The sequence below is a fragment of the Muscardinus avellanarius genome, assembly GCF_963383645.1.
Source record: "Muscardinus avellanarius genome assembly, chromosome: 8".
NCBI lineage: Eukaryota > Metazoa > Chordata > Mammalia > Rodentia > Gliridae > Muscardinus > Muscardinus avellanarius.
Window position 1 is genome coordinate 76,522,053 of NC_137794.1, and position 17,788 is coordinate 76,539,840.

Consider the following 17,788-nt stretch of genomic DNA (forward strand, 5'->3'; position numbering starts at 1 on the left):
TGGACATTACGTGGGGGTTTTCAAACTTGACTTTTCATTAACTTATATGTTTAGATGTGGTGCCTAGAGCCTGCTAATGGGGATAAAGTTTTCTGTGAACAAAGTTTATTTGAAAAGGGAGTTTAAAACTAAAAGAACATGGATTGGCAAGTTTCATAATCTCCCAAGATCATGAAACTATTTGGAAGCAGAGGCAAGGCTAAGCCTTCTAGAGCTTGTCTCCTGGTCTTTATTTCAGGAAATTCCTCAAACATGATTAAATCAACCCTCAAGAAACCTAATAGGAAACCAGAGATAAATAAATAGAAAAATATGATCATAAAGTACCAAAATGTACAGCAAGGTACTAAGCAAGTGGATACTCAGTGCACTCCTCCTTTGGACTGCTGGGTCCATGGGACCCTGTGTGCTGCTGCCAAGGGAACTGTCTCACGTGTATATTCACTAAATAACAAAAACAAGAATGAATAAATCACTTAGCAAAATAGCTTAATTTCAAAATAAATGCAACATTTATCAAAGCTTCATCTGTTATAACATTTAATAATATTTTTATACTTTTGTGTATTATAATTTCACAATATATTATAGTTAATATGATATTGACATAAATGCACACAGCACTTGGTGGGCTTCCTCCCAGTCCTCTCCCTGACTCCCCAAACAGGGTACAAAGAGTGAAATTGTCAGTATCACATATGTATATGATGTCAATGGAGTTTATTCCTTCATTGATCCTCTCTCCCCCCTTCCTCTTCTCCTAGACCACCTCCTAGCTCCACTTGGGTTTTCCCTCCATTATCTGAAGTCCCTCTGATATCTCAATTACTCCCTAGCTTATTCATATGAGAAAAAACTTTATCCCTTCACCTTCGTAATTGGCTAATCTCACTTAACATAATGTTCTCCAGGTCCATCCATTTTTCTGCAAATAACAGAACTTTTTTCTTCTTTATTGCTTAGTAGAATTCCATTGTGTATACATCCAAAAAGTTTGGAAACCGTTTATCTGTTAATGGACACCTGGGTTGGTTCCAAAATTTGGCTATTGTGAATTGTGCTGCTATAAGCATGAATATGCATATATTACTATAATATTCTGATTTCAATCTTTTTTTGGCAAGATAACCAAGAATGGTATAGTTGGATTGTATGGTGGATTAATTCCCAATTTTTTGAGGAATCTCTACAGTGATGTCCATAGTGGTTGTGCTAATTTGTAATTACACCAACAGTGTAGAAAAGTTCCTATTTCCCCGCATATTTACCATTTAAGAATGAATCTTCAGAATTTATTGTTTATTTTTTAAATTTGTTTGGGTACTGAGGATTGAATACAGTGCATTCTATCTCCAAGCTACACTTCTAGGAGCCTTTTTGTTTTGTTTTGTTTTATTTTTTGTTTTCAAACAGAGTGTAAGTTGTGAGGGTTCAATGAATATCATAGTGAAATTCAAAGTAAGACATTCAGATATGCACAGAAAATCCCTTGGTGTGGTTCCCTCCTACCTCCATCCCACTTGTGCACATTTGTTAGGTGTGGTGCAGTAGTTCAGTACATGCATACAGTATGTAATGATTCATTCGCATTAGTTAAAATATCCATCTCCTTGAGTATTTTTAAAATAGTTGATTTTTACATATTTATGAGGTACTTAAATTTTTACATATTTATGAGGTACAGTGTGATATATCAATACATGTTTATAATATATTGATTAAATTAGGTTAATAAACATTTTTTTTTGGTGGTACTGGGGTTCCTGGAAACCCTTCTACCTCCGGGCTACACTCCCAGACATATTTTATACTTTTATTTGGAAACAGGGTCTCTTAAGCCAGCGAGGCTGGCTTCGAACCTGTGCGATCCTCCTGTCTCTGCCTCCCAAGCACAGGGATTACAAGCATGCGCCACCACGCCCAGCGCTGGTAATAAATATTTTCATCTCCTTAAAAAATAAATAGAAACAAGCTCTCCTACTTTGTCACATAATGGGAGGATATTTTAGCACGTTCATTACATAAAGAAACCTCAATGTAGAGGTTAAAAAAAAAGAAAAAAAAACTTCTGTGCCATGTTAGCATATTATTATTGATGTACTAAATTTAAAATAAGATCAGAGAAAAGTGACAATTTTACTTTCTGGCAAAATGGATGCTGCTCTTTATAAGATATAGTGTAATGGATGTGATGAATTTGCAATATTTTATATAATTTTATAATAACTGTCATGATCAATCACACATTTTTAAAATGATGCTAATGTGTGGAAATTTTAATTGTTTCTTTAAAGTACTTGTGACTTGAATTTCTCTAAGACTTAGTTTCATCTAACAATGAAGATAATCAAAGTACATACAAGAAATCATCATTTTCTGAGACTAAATTAATAGTTTATTTTCATCATTTAGCACAGCACATTGCACATGGAAAATACTGAATATGTGCATCATTGTTATTACATGTAGGTTTTGAAATGCACTTTAATGAACATTATTTTATTTAATCCTTGTAACATCTCTGAGAAGTAAATTAAAAATATTAACTATTTATTTAGTTTTTAAAAAACATGTATACATTGTATAGTATTCAAATCAGGGTAAGCATGTATATCTCTCCTGCCATTATTTTTTTGAGATGAAATATCCAAAATTCCTTCTTTTAGCTTTAAAAAATATACAACATCTATAATCAACATACTGTGACTTATTTTTCTTATCAAACTTTTAACATAGCACACATGGACCACTTCTCCCCATTTCTTTCTCCCCGGATTCTGGTGACCTCTATTTTACTCTCAATCATGAAAAGTAAATTTTATCAAACATTATTTTCTATTTTGAAGCTGAGAAAAGTAAAGTTTAGGATGTATAAGTAACTTGCTTACTCATCTATACAGCTGTAGCATTGGGGAGCTAATCTATAAACTCAACTCACCCAGATCCATATTTAGAGTTATGTTTACTTCCTTGTGCTGTGTCCAATTTCCAAACGATTACTTACACAGTTATATCTGCTTGCTTCTAAAACTATATGAAGAGAATTTTCCCTGTATTTTTAATGGTTGAGAAAGTGTTTTAGGTATTTCAGTATTGAGAAGCTTTCCTTGTCAATGTAGAAGTGCAATAGTTAAAAATGAATAAACAGAGGGTTGACTATGTATGACTTTGCTGAAAATGTCCCAGTAGCTTAGGAGGAAAAACTCTACAAACAACTATATTTTATATTAAGAATTGTTTCTACCACCAAGAATCAAATTATTTATATTTTAGATTTCAGAAAGTGTACTGAAGTGCCTCACAATTGCACTTACAAACTTTGTGCTCTGAAAGAGTGATCAGGTTATCCAAAACACCTGCTGGGGCTTTTAGAACAAATTATACTAGTGAATGCTTATGCAGTGTTCATTCTGTGCCACATGCTGTTCTCAAGACTTCACATATGTTAACTTGTTTATACCTTGCCACAATGCTTTAGGGTAAGTATTGCTATTTTTTTCATTTCATAGATGAGGAATGAAGCATATAAGGCTAAGCAATTTGCTCTGAATGACAGTTAATAGGTAGTATTGCTGGGTATATGACTTCATGGGGAAGAGAGTTCTAAGCAGAGGAGATAGCAAGGGCAAAGATCTAGTTTAAAAAAAGGGGGGGCCCAGAAAACAAAGAGAAGAATAAACAAGGGTAGTAGTAGAGGACAGGATAGGAGAGACCACAGTGTACCAGATGATATGTGGCCTTTTATACTACTACAAAGATCTGCACTTTCAGTCTAAGTAAAATGAGAAGCACTTGAATGGCTGTGTCTACAGGACTGACAACCTCTGAAAAGATTTCAATGTGATCTTACTTTATTAGAAAAAAGACTGAAGACGATGAGGTTTAGAAAACAGGTTTAACATTAGGTTTGGAATTTTTGTGATTGAATTTGACAATTTTAACAATGCCTAGAAAAATGCTTTGCTGGCATTATTCTAGTTGAAAGTGAGGTATCTGAACTTTACTATTTTAATTAAAATTATATGAATGGAAATTCTTATATAAAAAGTAATTTTCAGTTAAAATACTTCTAACTTCTACTTATATAATCAGTTCACAATGCAAAGCATTATATTTCTTACTGGTATTAAAAGTGACTCTGCATCTCAGTATTGCTCAAACACCTCACACTTCATATGCTGAAAAACTAGTGAAAGAAACCATAAGAACAGTTGGGAATCTTTTTCCATAAAATTTAGGTATGCAAGAAACACATAGTTTTTCATTTTATTTTTTAATAAATTTTTATTGGTGCATTGTAGTCATACATCTTAATTGGATAAAATCTTGTGGAGATATACATGCACACATCACCCAATCCTAACCCCTTCTCTCTCCCTCCCTCCTACCCATGCTTAGCTTCCTGACTGATATGTTTAAGAATATCATGTGCTTTAAATAGTTTTCCTCTTCCCCTTCCCCTCACCTCAGACAGGTCACCTTAATTGCTCCTCTATAGGATCCCTTCTTCCTCCTGTTACCCATTTCTCCCTAGTTTTAACACATTAGGAAAAGAATCTGATTTCTTACTTTTTGTGATATTTCACTGTGTACACATCCCATAGTTTTGAAATCCACTCATCTGTTGAAGGACATCTTGGCTGTTCCACAGTTTGGCAATGGTGAACTGTGCAGCTATGAATATGGTTGCTCATGCATTAGTTTGGTATTTTGTTTTCATTCTTTTTGGTAGATACCCAGAGGTGGTATTGCTGGATCATATGGTAAGTTCGTTTTCCTTCTTCTGAGGATCTTTCATACTGTTTTCCAAAGTGGTTGCACCAACTTGCAATCCCACCAACAGTGTATTAGAGCTTCTCCTTCTTCACATCCGATGAATCACAGTTTCTTTCTTCCTTGGAAATCCTTCTTTTAATTTCCACACTTATTCCCACTTATTGAAATCCTGAAAGCAAGAAGGTGAGTAACTTTGACACGATGATCCACTCACAAACGATTTTTTTATAAGTAGAGATCACTTGAGCCTGAGAATCTGCTGAGAGATGAGGTGAGGCAGCGGCAGCTTCCTGTGCTTTCTGACCACATGGTTGCAGGGAACCGCTGGCCCTTTGCTGTGGAGCAGACCCTGGTCCCAGTCCTGCCACACAACAGGCCCTGGGCCTGGTCTTGCTGGCTTCAGACCCAGCCTAGCCCCACGGCAGGCTCTGGGCCGGCCTCGCTGACACCATGCTGGGCTGGTAGAAATATCAATCTTAGGTGTTTAGGAATCCCTTCTTATACTCTCAACAGTATCTGGAATCTTTCATACCAAACTTACTATCCATCATGTCGACTTCTGACCTCCTCACTGCTTAAGCCAGTGTTATTTCCTGGAGTTAATTTCTCCTTTTGCTTCTAAATTGTTTGTGACAAAAAGGGCATCTTTGTTGAAGCTGAAGATGAAGGCTCCACTTTAGCCCACAATCCTAGTGCACTCTCCAGCTAATCTATATGAGTGGTTTTGACACTTCCAAGAGATGACAGGAAGCAGATTTCCCACTAATGGGCACACATTCCTATTTCTTCCTTCTATTCCTATGGTAGACTCTCTCTTCTTCTACTTGCTAGACATTAAAAGGTATTTCACCACTCTTCCCTTCTATCTCAGATCATCTAGCAGAGTCATGTTAATGACACAGAGTAGAAAAGCAAAATAGTAAAATGGAAACTTTATTCAGGCTGATTGTTAGGATTTGTAGGGTATCCTGATTTCTTACATGAAATGAAAGATGAGAAAAAGAAAGGTATAAGGAAAACGTCAATAAAGAATGTTACTACGGAGAACTAGTCCAAAGAAAAATCTAAGAGGAAAAATATAACATTTGGACAATTGCAGTCCTTCCTTGTTGCTGAGCCCAGAGGAGCAATTCATATTTAAAAGATCTGAAAGAGTATCTTCATGTTTGTTTCCATCAGCATTTTCACTGCTGTGACCAAAAATCCCTGATCATACAACTAGAAAGAAGGAAGGTTTATTTTCTCATAGTTCTGGAGATTTCAGTGGTTCAGTCCAAGTTAGGCTGGCATCTGCACAGCTCAGGGCATGGTGGTGGGAGGCAGAGGGAGGAAGAAAGCAAGACTCTGCGGTAACATCATGGGGACAGGAAGCAAGAGAGGGAGCAAACCAGGGGGTTCATGACACAAGCACAGTCTCCAAGGCCATCCCAAGAAGCCATCCTCCAGCCAGACCCTCAAGACTTAATTATATCAGCTCTGATCATTAAATACTTGAGTTCTTCAGAGGACATTCTGTTTCTAAACCATGGTGATGCAGTATATAATTTTTCAACAAATGTTGGAGAAACAGTGGTATTATTTTTACGAAACTTTAAAGTGGTATACGCATAATGTAGGTAAGTAACTTGTTTTATATATTAAAAGGTAGATGGTGCTATAAAGTACTTGGTTCAGAAAAAGGAAATAGGCCTTTCCAGGTTGGGCAGGGTTACATAGATGCTTTTCAATAACGACTGGCAGGGTGTGGGACCGTAATCTATGGGGACATCTGGAGGCAGAATACTATGGGGAGAAGAGAGATCCATTGCAAATGTTTTGAGACATATATGTGTACCACATGTCTCAGTGGAGAGAGAGAGTAGTAGATGTTTTCAAAGAAGTAGTTCTTATAGGATCTTAGATCTTTTACTCTGAGAGAAAGAGAAGCCAGTGGGGAAATTTTAGTAGAATAATGTGATCCATTTTATAATTTGATCTGGTCCTTCTGGTTGCCTTGTTGAGAATGGAGAGTAGGTCGAAGGATGACAGTTAAAGGGAGATCATAGGGGCAGAGTTGGTGTTTGAATCAAGGATACATTTAGAAGACAATGCCAAAAGGATTTACTGACAACCTAGACAATGGAAAGTCAATGGATGAGTCAAAAGGTTTGGTCTGAGAAACTGGAAAGATAGTCATACCATTAATTGAAGTTGGAAGTAGGGAAGAACAGATATGAGGGGAAGATTGAGTTCACTTTTTTGATAGCTAAATTTGGATTGCCCCATCATTTAAGTGAGGATGACAAGTAAAGTGTGAAAATTCAAATATGGAGTTCAAGGGAAAGGCCTGGATTCAAAACAATATTTTTAGTGTATGGACAATATTTTGAAGCAACTTACTGAATGAAATGAATCACCAAGGAGGGAGAAGAGTTGAAAAGGAGAATAGAACCAAGAACTGAGACCTGGAGTTTTCCGGTTGTCTCATTTAATATTCTCACTGCTAGGATCCTAAACAACTGCCACAATGTAGGAGAAGGTAGCTTTGTATATTTCAGGGTTCAGTCCATGTCAAGATAGGTCTGTAGAGCTTAGTGCATGGAGGGAGAAGGAGAGAAGGAGAGAGAGAGAGAGAGAGAGAGAGGGAGAGAGAGAGAGAAGGAGAAGGAGGAGGAGGAGGAGGAAGAGAAGAAGAACAAGAAGAAGAAGAAGAAGAAGAAGAAGAAGAAGAAGAAGAAGAAGAAGAAGAAGAAGAAGAAGAAGAAGAAGAAGAAGAAGGGGGAGGAGGAGGAGGAGGAGGAGGAGGAGGAGGAGGAAGAAATAACAAGGCTATGATCACATCCTGGAGGCTTGAACAAGCAGGGGGAGGAGAGAACTTGTACAATCCCCAAGGCCACACCCTCAAAGACTCCTCTTAGCAAACAAGCCCCGCTTCCAACATTGCTTCCTTGTTTTTGTGAACCCTAGGGGGCATTGTAAATGTTGACCATTACACCAGTGTTAAGAATATAGAAAAGCAGGAAGAAAATAAAATGATACTGTAAGAAAAAAATTTTTTTTTTGGTGGTACTGGGGTCCCTGGAAGCCCTTCGACCTCCAGTCTACACTCCCAGACCTATTTTTACATTTTTATTTGAAAACAGGGTCTCCTAAGCCAGCGCGCACAGCTGGCTTCGAACCTGCGCGATCCTCCTGTCTCTGCCTCCCAAGTGCGGGGATTACAAGTGTGTGCCACCACGCCCGGCTGTAAGAAAAATTTTTAATAAAAGAGAATCATATCCGATATACACTACAATTGAGAGCTCAAGATAAATGAAGATAGAGACCTGAATGCTGAATTTAGTGAAGATAAGGATCTTGATTGAAGCTGTGTTCATGCCGTGTCAAAAGACAAAGCCTTTTTGGGTTGGATTTAGGAAAAATGTGCAGAGAATATTTGAGCAATAGATGTAGACAACTCGTTTGTTCAGGTCTATGCTACATGGAAGGAGAGAAATAGGGTAACAACTGGAGGTAGACATGGAGCCAAGAGAGGATTTATGTGTCTGTATAGGAGTAATGGAGTCAGCTTGTTTTATTTTTCCTCAAGTGGGAAAGACCCAGTGGAGAGAGGAAATTTTCGGTGTGAGATAGATAAGGAGGCTTGTTGAGAATTATGACAGTAAGGGAGAGAGGATGGTTCACGGTGCACAGGCAGACAGGGTGGCCCTCGGAGGGTTTATCCTTCCACTGTTCCAGCAGCGACGGCAAAGCACAGGAACACAGATGCTGGTGGGTGGATCTCATCTGGTTGCCCTATTTTCTCAGGGAAAGTGGAAGCAAGGCCAAAGCTGAAAGAGATGGTGAGGGAGGAGATAGCAGAGTGTTAGTGAGGAGAGAGGAAGTAGTGTGCCAGGATTATATTTACTGCTCCAAGGATTCTTACCATAAGGCTTGAATGACTGGAAAAATTTTTCCTACACAAAGAAACACATGTGTTTAAAAAACATCTTATGCACCTAATAAAATAAGGGTTTCATGTGGCAGAACTTAAATTTCCTAGGAACATTCTTTTCATTTCTGAAGAATCAGAGAAAGAAACGGTGAGAAAGACAGACAGACAGACAGACACACACACACACACACACACACACACACACACACACACGAGTTTTCTTAGAAATAAATACTGGCTTTTGTGGTCTCAAATAGCAGGGGGGAGGCATGAAATTTGTAGTGATCCTGATGTGCTGTGGGGCAGGTGGAATCATCCTCCTCTAGAGAGTTGTTTGTTCTGCCTGCTTTGACCAGTGACCTGCTATCATCTATGTTTACTCTCTCATATTTTGTTTGACATACTTGTTAATTGGTGACTCCCCTCCCTCTCTAGTTACTTGATGTTGTAGACTAATCTTTCTTTGTTTTCTTAAGTAGGTATATTGTTGATTCTAAAGGTACAGAAAACAAATGTGCTAGTTTGTCCATCTTAAACCTGGAGTATGAAATTATTTAGATGCTTATAAACTATGGCTCTTAAATAAATATTAGATATATTTGTGATATGACAATCATGCTTTATTAGAGAAGGCTGATCTATCATTTTGAGGTTGAAATAAAAAAGAGGAAAGGGGTAGAAATTAATGGAGAAATAAATTTTGATTATGTGGCTTGAATAAGTCTTCAGTTTAATAGAAAAGTCACTACTTAGAAATTAATGCCAATAATTAATGCATACATACAATATTACATTTTCAATCCATTTTCCATTTTATGCTTGGACAATAAGGATGGAAATACCTAGGAGAGAGAATGCTGACAGCTATGTAGCACACATGTCCTTCGGGACATGAACTTCCCTCAGTCTTTTATTATGAGGATGCTGATCTACTTTGCATTATAAGGTGGTTACAGTATTCTTATTTTTATTGATGATAAGGAGAAAGCCATACTGTTGAGAGCTTTGGGGCTTAATAACCTGGGTCGACTTTGTAATTGGTGAGTCCCTTATGAAAAGGGCCTGTCTTAACAGCATTTATTATGCACACCATTGGGTTTGCACAGCTAACACGAGGGTGATGTGCAGATCAGCATTGTGCATCTTATACTGCTCACATCCCTGGCCAGGAAGCAGAAAGTCGTATTTATGGTTCTAGCTCTTTAACCTAATAACTGTCTGAACTTTCCGACTACTTCACATTCCTGAACCTTAGTATTTTTATATGAAAAACCGGATGCATAGTACCAATCCTGTCTGTTTCACTGAGTATTCGAGAGGTTTAAATATTTTAGCAGGCATGGGAGAAGCTTGTATTTGGTTTTCCTGTCTTCACTTCTTTCCCGCAGCATTTGGATGGTATTTAGTTTTGTTCCACCTTCTTCTTGCATTTGTAGATATTTTTGCATGGTAACAATCTGAACAGTCTACACCAACTTATTCATCCTGAGATCCTTCCCTCTGAGTTTGGAGGAATGCTGCCCCCATACGACATGGGAACATGGGCAAGAACACTGCTAGACCACGAGTATGATGATGACAGCGAATACAATGTGGACTCCTACAGTATGCCTGTGAAGGAAGTAGAGAAGGAACTGTCCCCCAAGTCCATGAAGAGGTATGCTGGTGGGAGACTGGGGAGTGGCCTGGGCTAGGTGCAAAGAAACATCCTGAATCTAACCAAGTTTTATGTTTTTTTCATATATATATATATATATATATATATATATATATATATATATATTTTTTTTTTTTCCTGGTGGAATTTTAAAGTCTTTCATGTCTCCATAATTGGATGTCTAGAATTTTTAAGATAAAGTATTTTTTGCTGTCAGAACATTTAATATTTACACTCTGAGCAATTTTAGAATATAAAATATATTACTATTAACTATAGGCACCATACTCTACAATAGGTCTCCAGAACTTATTCCTTCTAATGGAGACTTTATACCCTTTGACCAATATCTCTCTGTTCTTCCTACCCCCACCCACTCGGCCCTCGGATAGACACCGTTCTACTCTCTACTTCTATGACTTTTGTTTCCTTTTTAGATTCCATCTACATGTGAGATCATAAAACATTTGTCTATCACATGTACCTCATAAGTGCATACAATTACTAGCTGTCAGTTTAAAAATTATAAAGTCATTCAAGGTAACCTCAACTTAACATCATTTTAAATTTATGGATAATTTAACTGTCACTAAATCCAGTAGTTTTCCAACTGTATCCTGAGAAACCCAGGCTTTTGATGGAGGGGCCAAGTCCAAACAGGTGAAATGGGGAAATGTCTCCTTCCCCTGCAATGACAACATCTTTCTTTCTAACTAATTTATTGGGCTTCTTGTAAGATTTTTTTTGAAGAAAAGAACTACAAAGACATAGGTGTGCATGTTTATGCATGCACACACACACACTTCAATTCAAACACTATATTTAAAGCTCATATTATCTTTTTAATATCTCTGAAAATTCTAAAGTTCTAAAACATTCTATTTTCTTACAAGTTTAATCTTTATAAAGTTCACTATTGAGTTAAAGTTCAACTTCCTGCTTTGGCTCATGGCACTTTTATGCCTGATTTTTTTTAATAAGTGGCTGGTGAATTGCAGACACACAGTTTGCATTCCATAGAAAACACAGAAAGCATTTAATTCTTAGGTTTTCCCCGGCCACACCAGCCAGAAGTTCAGTAGAATATAACAAAAAATATTTCTCCAGTTTGTTTTCCCTCATCTACAAAAATGTGAGACAGCAGCCCACAAGTCTTCTTACCTAGCTCAAAGATGGCCCGTGGACATCTCATTTATCATACCAAACCTTGCTCTTTGTCTCTCTCTGAGGAAAGCCCCTGGGAGTTATGCTGTCCTAACCTAAAAGGTTTATTGATGAGTTTTTAAGAGATTATGTTAAGTTCTATGAGTTGTGTAAAAAATTGTGTGTGCATGTGTATAAGTGTATACAGACGAATGTACATTTTACTTTTCTAGGAAAAAGGTATATGTTTCATCAAGTTATCAAAAATTTTTGAAACCAAAAAATCCCTAAAAGTAATTATCTATGAACTATTTCCTTCTAATAAAAAAATAATAACAGTTGTTAAAATATACAATTCAGTAGGTACTTATCATGGGTAAGGCCCTTACTCGGCACCTGTTTTTCACATGAATTTATTGAATCCTCACAGCAACCCTGTTAAACAGATATTGTATCCTGAATGTAACACAACCTATATTTAGTAGAGCAGGGCTTAAATCTATGAGGTACACGGTCTTTCAAACTGTTCACATGAAGCCTGTCTATCCTTTTATGACAGCAGGGAAGAAGCTTCTTCTCTCTGAAACTAAGCCATATAAAGATTTTGAGACAGGTGTCATAGATGTCTTCCGATTTTCTTCTTTAACAGCTAATGGTATCTTTTTTCTTCAGCCAACTCTCTCATGATATGTCCACTCTCATTCCATCAGGGAAGCAGAAGTCTCTACAGCCTTACTTCACCACACCCGTACTCCTGCAATGTATTCATCTGTATCTCCCTCTTACAAATCTCTGAACAGTTCTTCTAGTTTCCTCCTTAACCTGCTCCCCTGTCCTGTATTTATCATTTACATGGCAATTTAAAAGCCCTTTTTTTAAATTTATTTATTTTTTTTTTTTGGTGGTACTGGGGTTCCTGGAAGCCCTTCTACCTCTGGGCTACACTCCCAGACCTATTTTTACGTTTTCATTTGGAAACAGGGTCTCCTAAGCCAGCGTGCGCGGCTGGCTTCAAACCTGCGCGATCCTCCTGTCTCTGCCTCCCAAGCGCGGGGATTACAAGCATGCGCCACCACGCCCGGCTTCAAAAGCCCTTTAAAAATTTACTTCAGCAGGTCATTTCACATCTTTGACTTAGGTGTTTAAGTGACTGACTGTTATGCAATGAATAAAATCAATTCTTTATTGTGGCTGTCAAGTTACCACATGATCTGACCCTGCTTACCTTTCCCCTTTAGGTTTACTGTGCTTTCTCTTTCCTTTCCTATCGTCCAGAAACACTAAGCTGCTGTCTGTTCCTTCAGCTTCTCCAGCAGGTTTCTCTTGTTTATACGATTTTCTGAAACTCCAGGGCATGCAGAAAGAACTTGCTTGCAGGAGGTGCTTACTAAACAGCTGATTAAAAAGTAAGCTTCTGTCCTTGGCTGTCTGTAAGTTCAGTATTCGAACTGAGTAGTTGACCTTTGACCTGTGTAGGGAGCACATGTCTCTTTACAGCTTTGCTTCACCCCACCTCCCACCCCCCAAACACCCAGACAGCTCGCTTAGCTCTGACCTACTGCCACTGAGTTGTGTAAATTCTGGCTTCTCAGTGGAGTTGTCCACAGCTCCTTTTTACTCCTGGCCATGTCTGTTGATGCTTTTCAGGTGGCCAGAGAGCACTGCAGGCTCATATTGATTGCCCTGTATCTAGGAGGTCTCTATTTATTGAGCTGTGTCCTCCTAATTCTCTGTTTCTGCATTTAACTTTTTAATCCAAGGAAATTAATTTAATTGAAATAATTTCAGATCCCAATTCTCTTTTTCAAGTAGTTAGCCTATTTCGTCCCCGTAGACTTGACTTACAACATATACACTGCCCAAAACCTTTTCCTTGTTTCTGAGAGGGGGATGATGGATGAGACTTTTAATTGTTCTTTGGTGAAGATTTTGAATTATAAGAAGCTTTTAAAATCCAATTGGCAGACACCCAAAGAAAGACATAACAAAAGTTTCATTTGATTGTCTTGTCCTCTGTGCTGTGGAACCAGGGTTTGCCACAAGGAACGGGCAGGATTCCCCTGCCTTCTGCTCTCTTGGAGTTTTCCTTTTTTAGTTTTATATTTTTCTTTATTAAAAGGGGATAAAATTATTCCTCTACCAAAGGTATTTTTGGCATTCTTCCTTGGGTGTACTCATCCAGACTATAAGAAGGTGATTTCATTTCACTGTATAATTTGGTGGAGGGGTGTACAGGTATGAGAAAAGATACAAAATTCACTAGACTGCAGGTGTTTTTGAACTGGGAAGCATCATTTCATCTTACGTCTTCAGTTCTTAGGATAATACTGGAAACATAACAGTTTCAGTGAGTAATGATACTAGTATTATTGCAGTGATATGAACTTCTAACTTTATTGAATGACATCAGATTTCTATTGATACTACATGCCAAACTCTATTCTATCGGTATATGTAACTTGGCTCATTTGCTTCTTAAAGCAGCTAATAAAATAGTTTAATCTCCATTTTGTTGATGAGGAGAACACGACACAAGAAAGGCAAGTGACTTCCACATATTGCATAACTAGAAAGCAGCACTACTAATTTTAGTACACAGGCCATATCGTCCCAGGAGCTAGCCATTTCCTTAACCACTACCATTCGCTCTCTGCCAGAATTCCTACTGGGATTTGTGAATGCATCATTGCATCTGATCTTCACCTGCATAATATAGAGATTCCTTTCCTCATTTTAATAACAAGAGAACTAAATCTTAGGGAGTTTAAATAGTCTCCCTCATGATCACAGAGCTATTAAACTGTTATTATTAAAATAAATTGAAATCCACCTCTCTCCAAAATCTAGTCTCATAAATGCTCTGGGGTACCACAATTGTGGAGGCATAATAAATGAATAAACAAGTACTGGGTAACTAAATTTAAATTATTTGTTTTCAAACAAAGAAATGAAACTTATTCACTGCAAACAGAGACGGGCTATGTGGAAACTCTTGAGATGAACTAGACAGCTAGAATAAGCCAGTTCATTAATAGTTATGACTCTGCACAAAGCATCCTGTTCTTTAAGAAAGTAAAAATAATCTGGACTAAATAACGGTACAGGGGACAGTTCAATACCAAAGAAACTTGTAGTTGCAAACTGTTACTGTGTGGCCTTATTCATGTTGAGAAATTGTTCTATATACAGAACCAGCATTCATCAGTCAACAATTCCACCTGGAGTTCATGATAAAAGAGAATTAGGAACTTAATTCCAGTTAGAATAATACAACATAATTTAAAGTATTTTGTTAAAATTGCTACATCCTTTAATAATAGTTTTAAAAAATAAGGATAGAGCCAGGCATGGTGGTGCATGCTTGTAATCCTAGCATTTGGGAGGCTGAAACATGAGGATCATGATTCACAGCCAGCCTCAGCTACTTAGTGAGGCCCTGCAAAACTTAGTGAGACCCTGTTTTAAAATAAAGAATAAAAAATAGGGCTGGGTGTGTAGCTCAGAGGTAGAATTCTCCCAGTTTTCATTCCAAGTATCACAAAAAAAGAAAAAAAAAGTCAGGATAGATATAAACATAAAGACTGTGTGTATGCACATTTGTGTACTATACGTGTTTTAACAGAATATTATGGCAGATGAAAATACGTATGTACCTTGTGTTGTATAAATAGCTTTGGTATTTATTTATTAAATTCGATGAAGACAGACCTCAACATTTATGTAATAGATACAATGTTATGATAATCTTTCATCAGTTTTGTAAAGAATTGTTTTCATTCTGACTACTAATACTGAATTTTTTCAGTATAGAAATTATTTATTGATTAGAAATTCAGATATTGACATGGTACTATGATTCTGACTCTGATGTACTGCTCTCTCTCTCTTCCTGCCTTCCTTCTCCTTTTCTTGTTCTTTCTTGAAAACATGCACAGAGACAACCCTTCAGTCAGTTTTCTTTTGAAGATAAGCATCTAATGCCTATTTAATATTCAGATATAAAATAACAAAATGATTTAGGAGACAAAACCTCTCCTTAGAAAAAATTTCTTCCACCTTTATTTTTATTCACTCCTTTGAAACAAATTTATTTAAATGGAGTCAATTTGTCAGTTAATCCCATATTTTTTTTGATAATTAGTTCCAGTGCTGTTCTTTTTCATTAGCATGTGCAGTTGTATTTTAGCTTATAGTCTTTCTCTTAGGAAGTTAATGAGGTCTGCTAAGAGGCATATTGCCAGAGCAATAGCCAATTGGCTGGAATGCAGCAGCAGGGGAGTTTTAAAAGGGCAGCTGCTTCCTTAATGCTACAGCTATTAAGACTGCAGCTTCCTGCCACAACAGTAGCATGTTTCATTGATTTTCCTCCTTCCCGCTATCCTGTTGTTTCCTAATGATGAATCGGGACATAATTCCCACCTGCTATCAAAGGCATGCATAAGAGGTGTTCAAATTATGTGGTTTTCTAATTATAGAGTATTGCTGCCTAAATAAAATTTTTGCCTTTTTTTAAAGAAAAAATCTTTCACCATTTATTTGAAGCTTTTAAGAGTAAGGATGATTTTATTTGGATGTTCTATTGAGAAAATTAACAAAAATCACATTCAAATTCTGCTATTTTGTTGATGTAATCATTAAAATAAAAAATGATGGTTAAATAAAAATTGGGTTTGTTTTATAGAATTCTCAGGGCAGATGTTAAGCTTTCTATCATTTCTATCCAGTTTTTCATGACAATCACTTTGCTGTGGTATATTTTCCATTTAGAGGGATTTTATTGGAAAAAACTTGTCCTACACTAAAAACTGTCAGTATTTCACAAAGAAAAGTCTAGTTTGGTTGCAAAGAGGAGAATCTAAGCCTGTTATTATCTGCTTAGAACCCCTTTCTGCTCACTATTCTACTTAGAGGGCAAAGGGGATTTTCCCTGACTCTGATACAGACACCACTATAAGTGTTTCTCAAATTGTGCAGGAAAGCCACAATTCATAAACTCCTTGATGCACAGGAAAATAATCCACATGCACAGGAGAAGCAGTGGCAAAGAAAAGAAGAGACTGCTGTCTGGATAACTACTTGGTGTTAACTTAATGACCTCGGCTTTATCCTTTCCAGGTCCCAGTCAGTAGTGGATCCCACAGTACTAAAGCGCATGGATAAAAATGAGGAAGAAAATATGCAGCCTTTGCTTTCTCTGGACTGATAACTCCTCTACTCCTACCCTGCGAATTAGAAATGGAAGGTACTGGTTTTCAGCGACAGGGATAGAACTGTGGATGAATTGCCAGCTGAAAACCTATATATTCATGTTAATGTAGCATACTATGTAATAAGGCATCAGGTTGTCCCATTTGCCTGAACCATGGGTGCCCTGGGCTGGATTTTAAAGAAAGGTCAATAATTTATTCTGTAAGTGCCAAGCTCTTTGTAAATACAATGTAATCTTCCTGTCAAGTTTGTACATTTTGGTAGTAATTTACCTTGGGAAAGATGGATTCAAATGTTTGAGCCAGTGATATGAATTGTAATGAAAACCAGAAGAGACACATAACGCTATCAAAGATAATTACATGTAGCCCTGTTTCCTATGAAGCCATATTCCTGCTATCATAGTGAATTGTTTCACTGTATGTCTCTGGAACTTAGTATTCAAACACACTTTGAACAGACACAGGGAACTAACTAATCCTAGAAAATGATTAACGTATTCTTATCCAGTGATTTTCATCTCAGAGAAAATGTGTCCTAGGATTGTTGCTGGTTTTGCACTCTGGAGACAAAGAATGGCAGATGAGCTGGTGAAGTAAACATTTGAACTTTTCTATGTTGTGCAGTTCCTGGAGTCTTGACAAATGATGTTTCCCCATTTAAGGTTTGGAATTCTGAAATAGAGTGAATTCTACCTAAACTACTGTCTTCACAATGTGCCCTTTATTCAAGACACCATTGTATCCCCATTTGATGTACTTTAAGAATATTTCCCTGAAAACTCTGTCCAAGAAAATGAGAACTCTATGTGAATAGTGTTTTGACAGCTAATTTTGAACATAAAATTTGCCACTTACAAATAAGGGGCTAATTTCTAATTATTGTGCACTTGTTGAAAAAATATATATATTCACTTCACACAGCATATATATTTTTACTAAGCTCTAATAAACCCTTGATGTGACAGGCTTATAAAATAAATAACATATATTAATGGTCTTAGAGATATTGCAGATAATTATGAGATGCTAACTCTGGAAACCATTTTCCCTGAAGTTAATGAAAATGAGAAAGAGTGAAACAGACTTTAG

General features: G+C 37.1%; 1 protein-coding gene across 1 annotated transcript in view; it reads left to right on the top strand.

Annotated features, from left to right (window-relative positions):
- Nucleotides 1-16,692, top strand: part of CLVS2 (clavesin 2) — a gene marked incomplete at its 3' end in the record, with an annotated part of 76,361 nt that extends 59,669 nt beyond the window's left edge. The window contains exons 5-6 of the mRNA XM_080700031.1: nt 10,126-10,346; nt 16,605-16,692. Of these exons, the coding sequence (XP_080556157.1) occupies nt 10,126-10,346; nt 16,605-16,692 (309 nt within the window). The remainder of the gene's footprint in view (nt 1-10,125; nt 10,347-16,604) is intronic.
- Between the last annotated feature and the right edge of the window lie 1,096 nt (nt 16,693-17,788).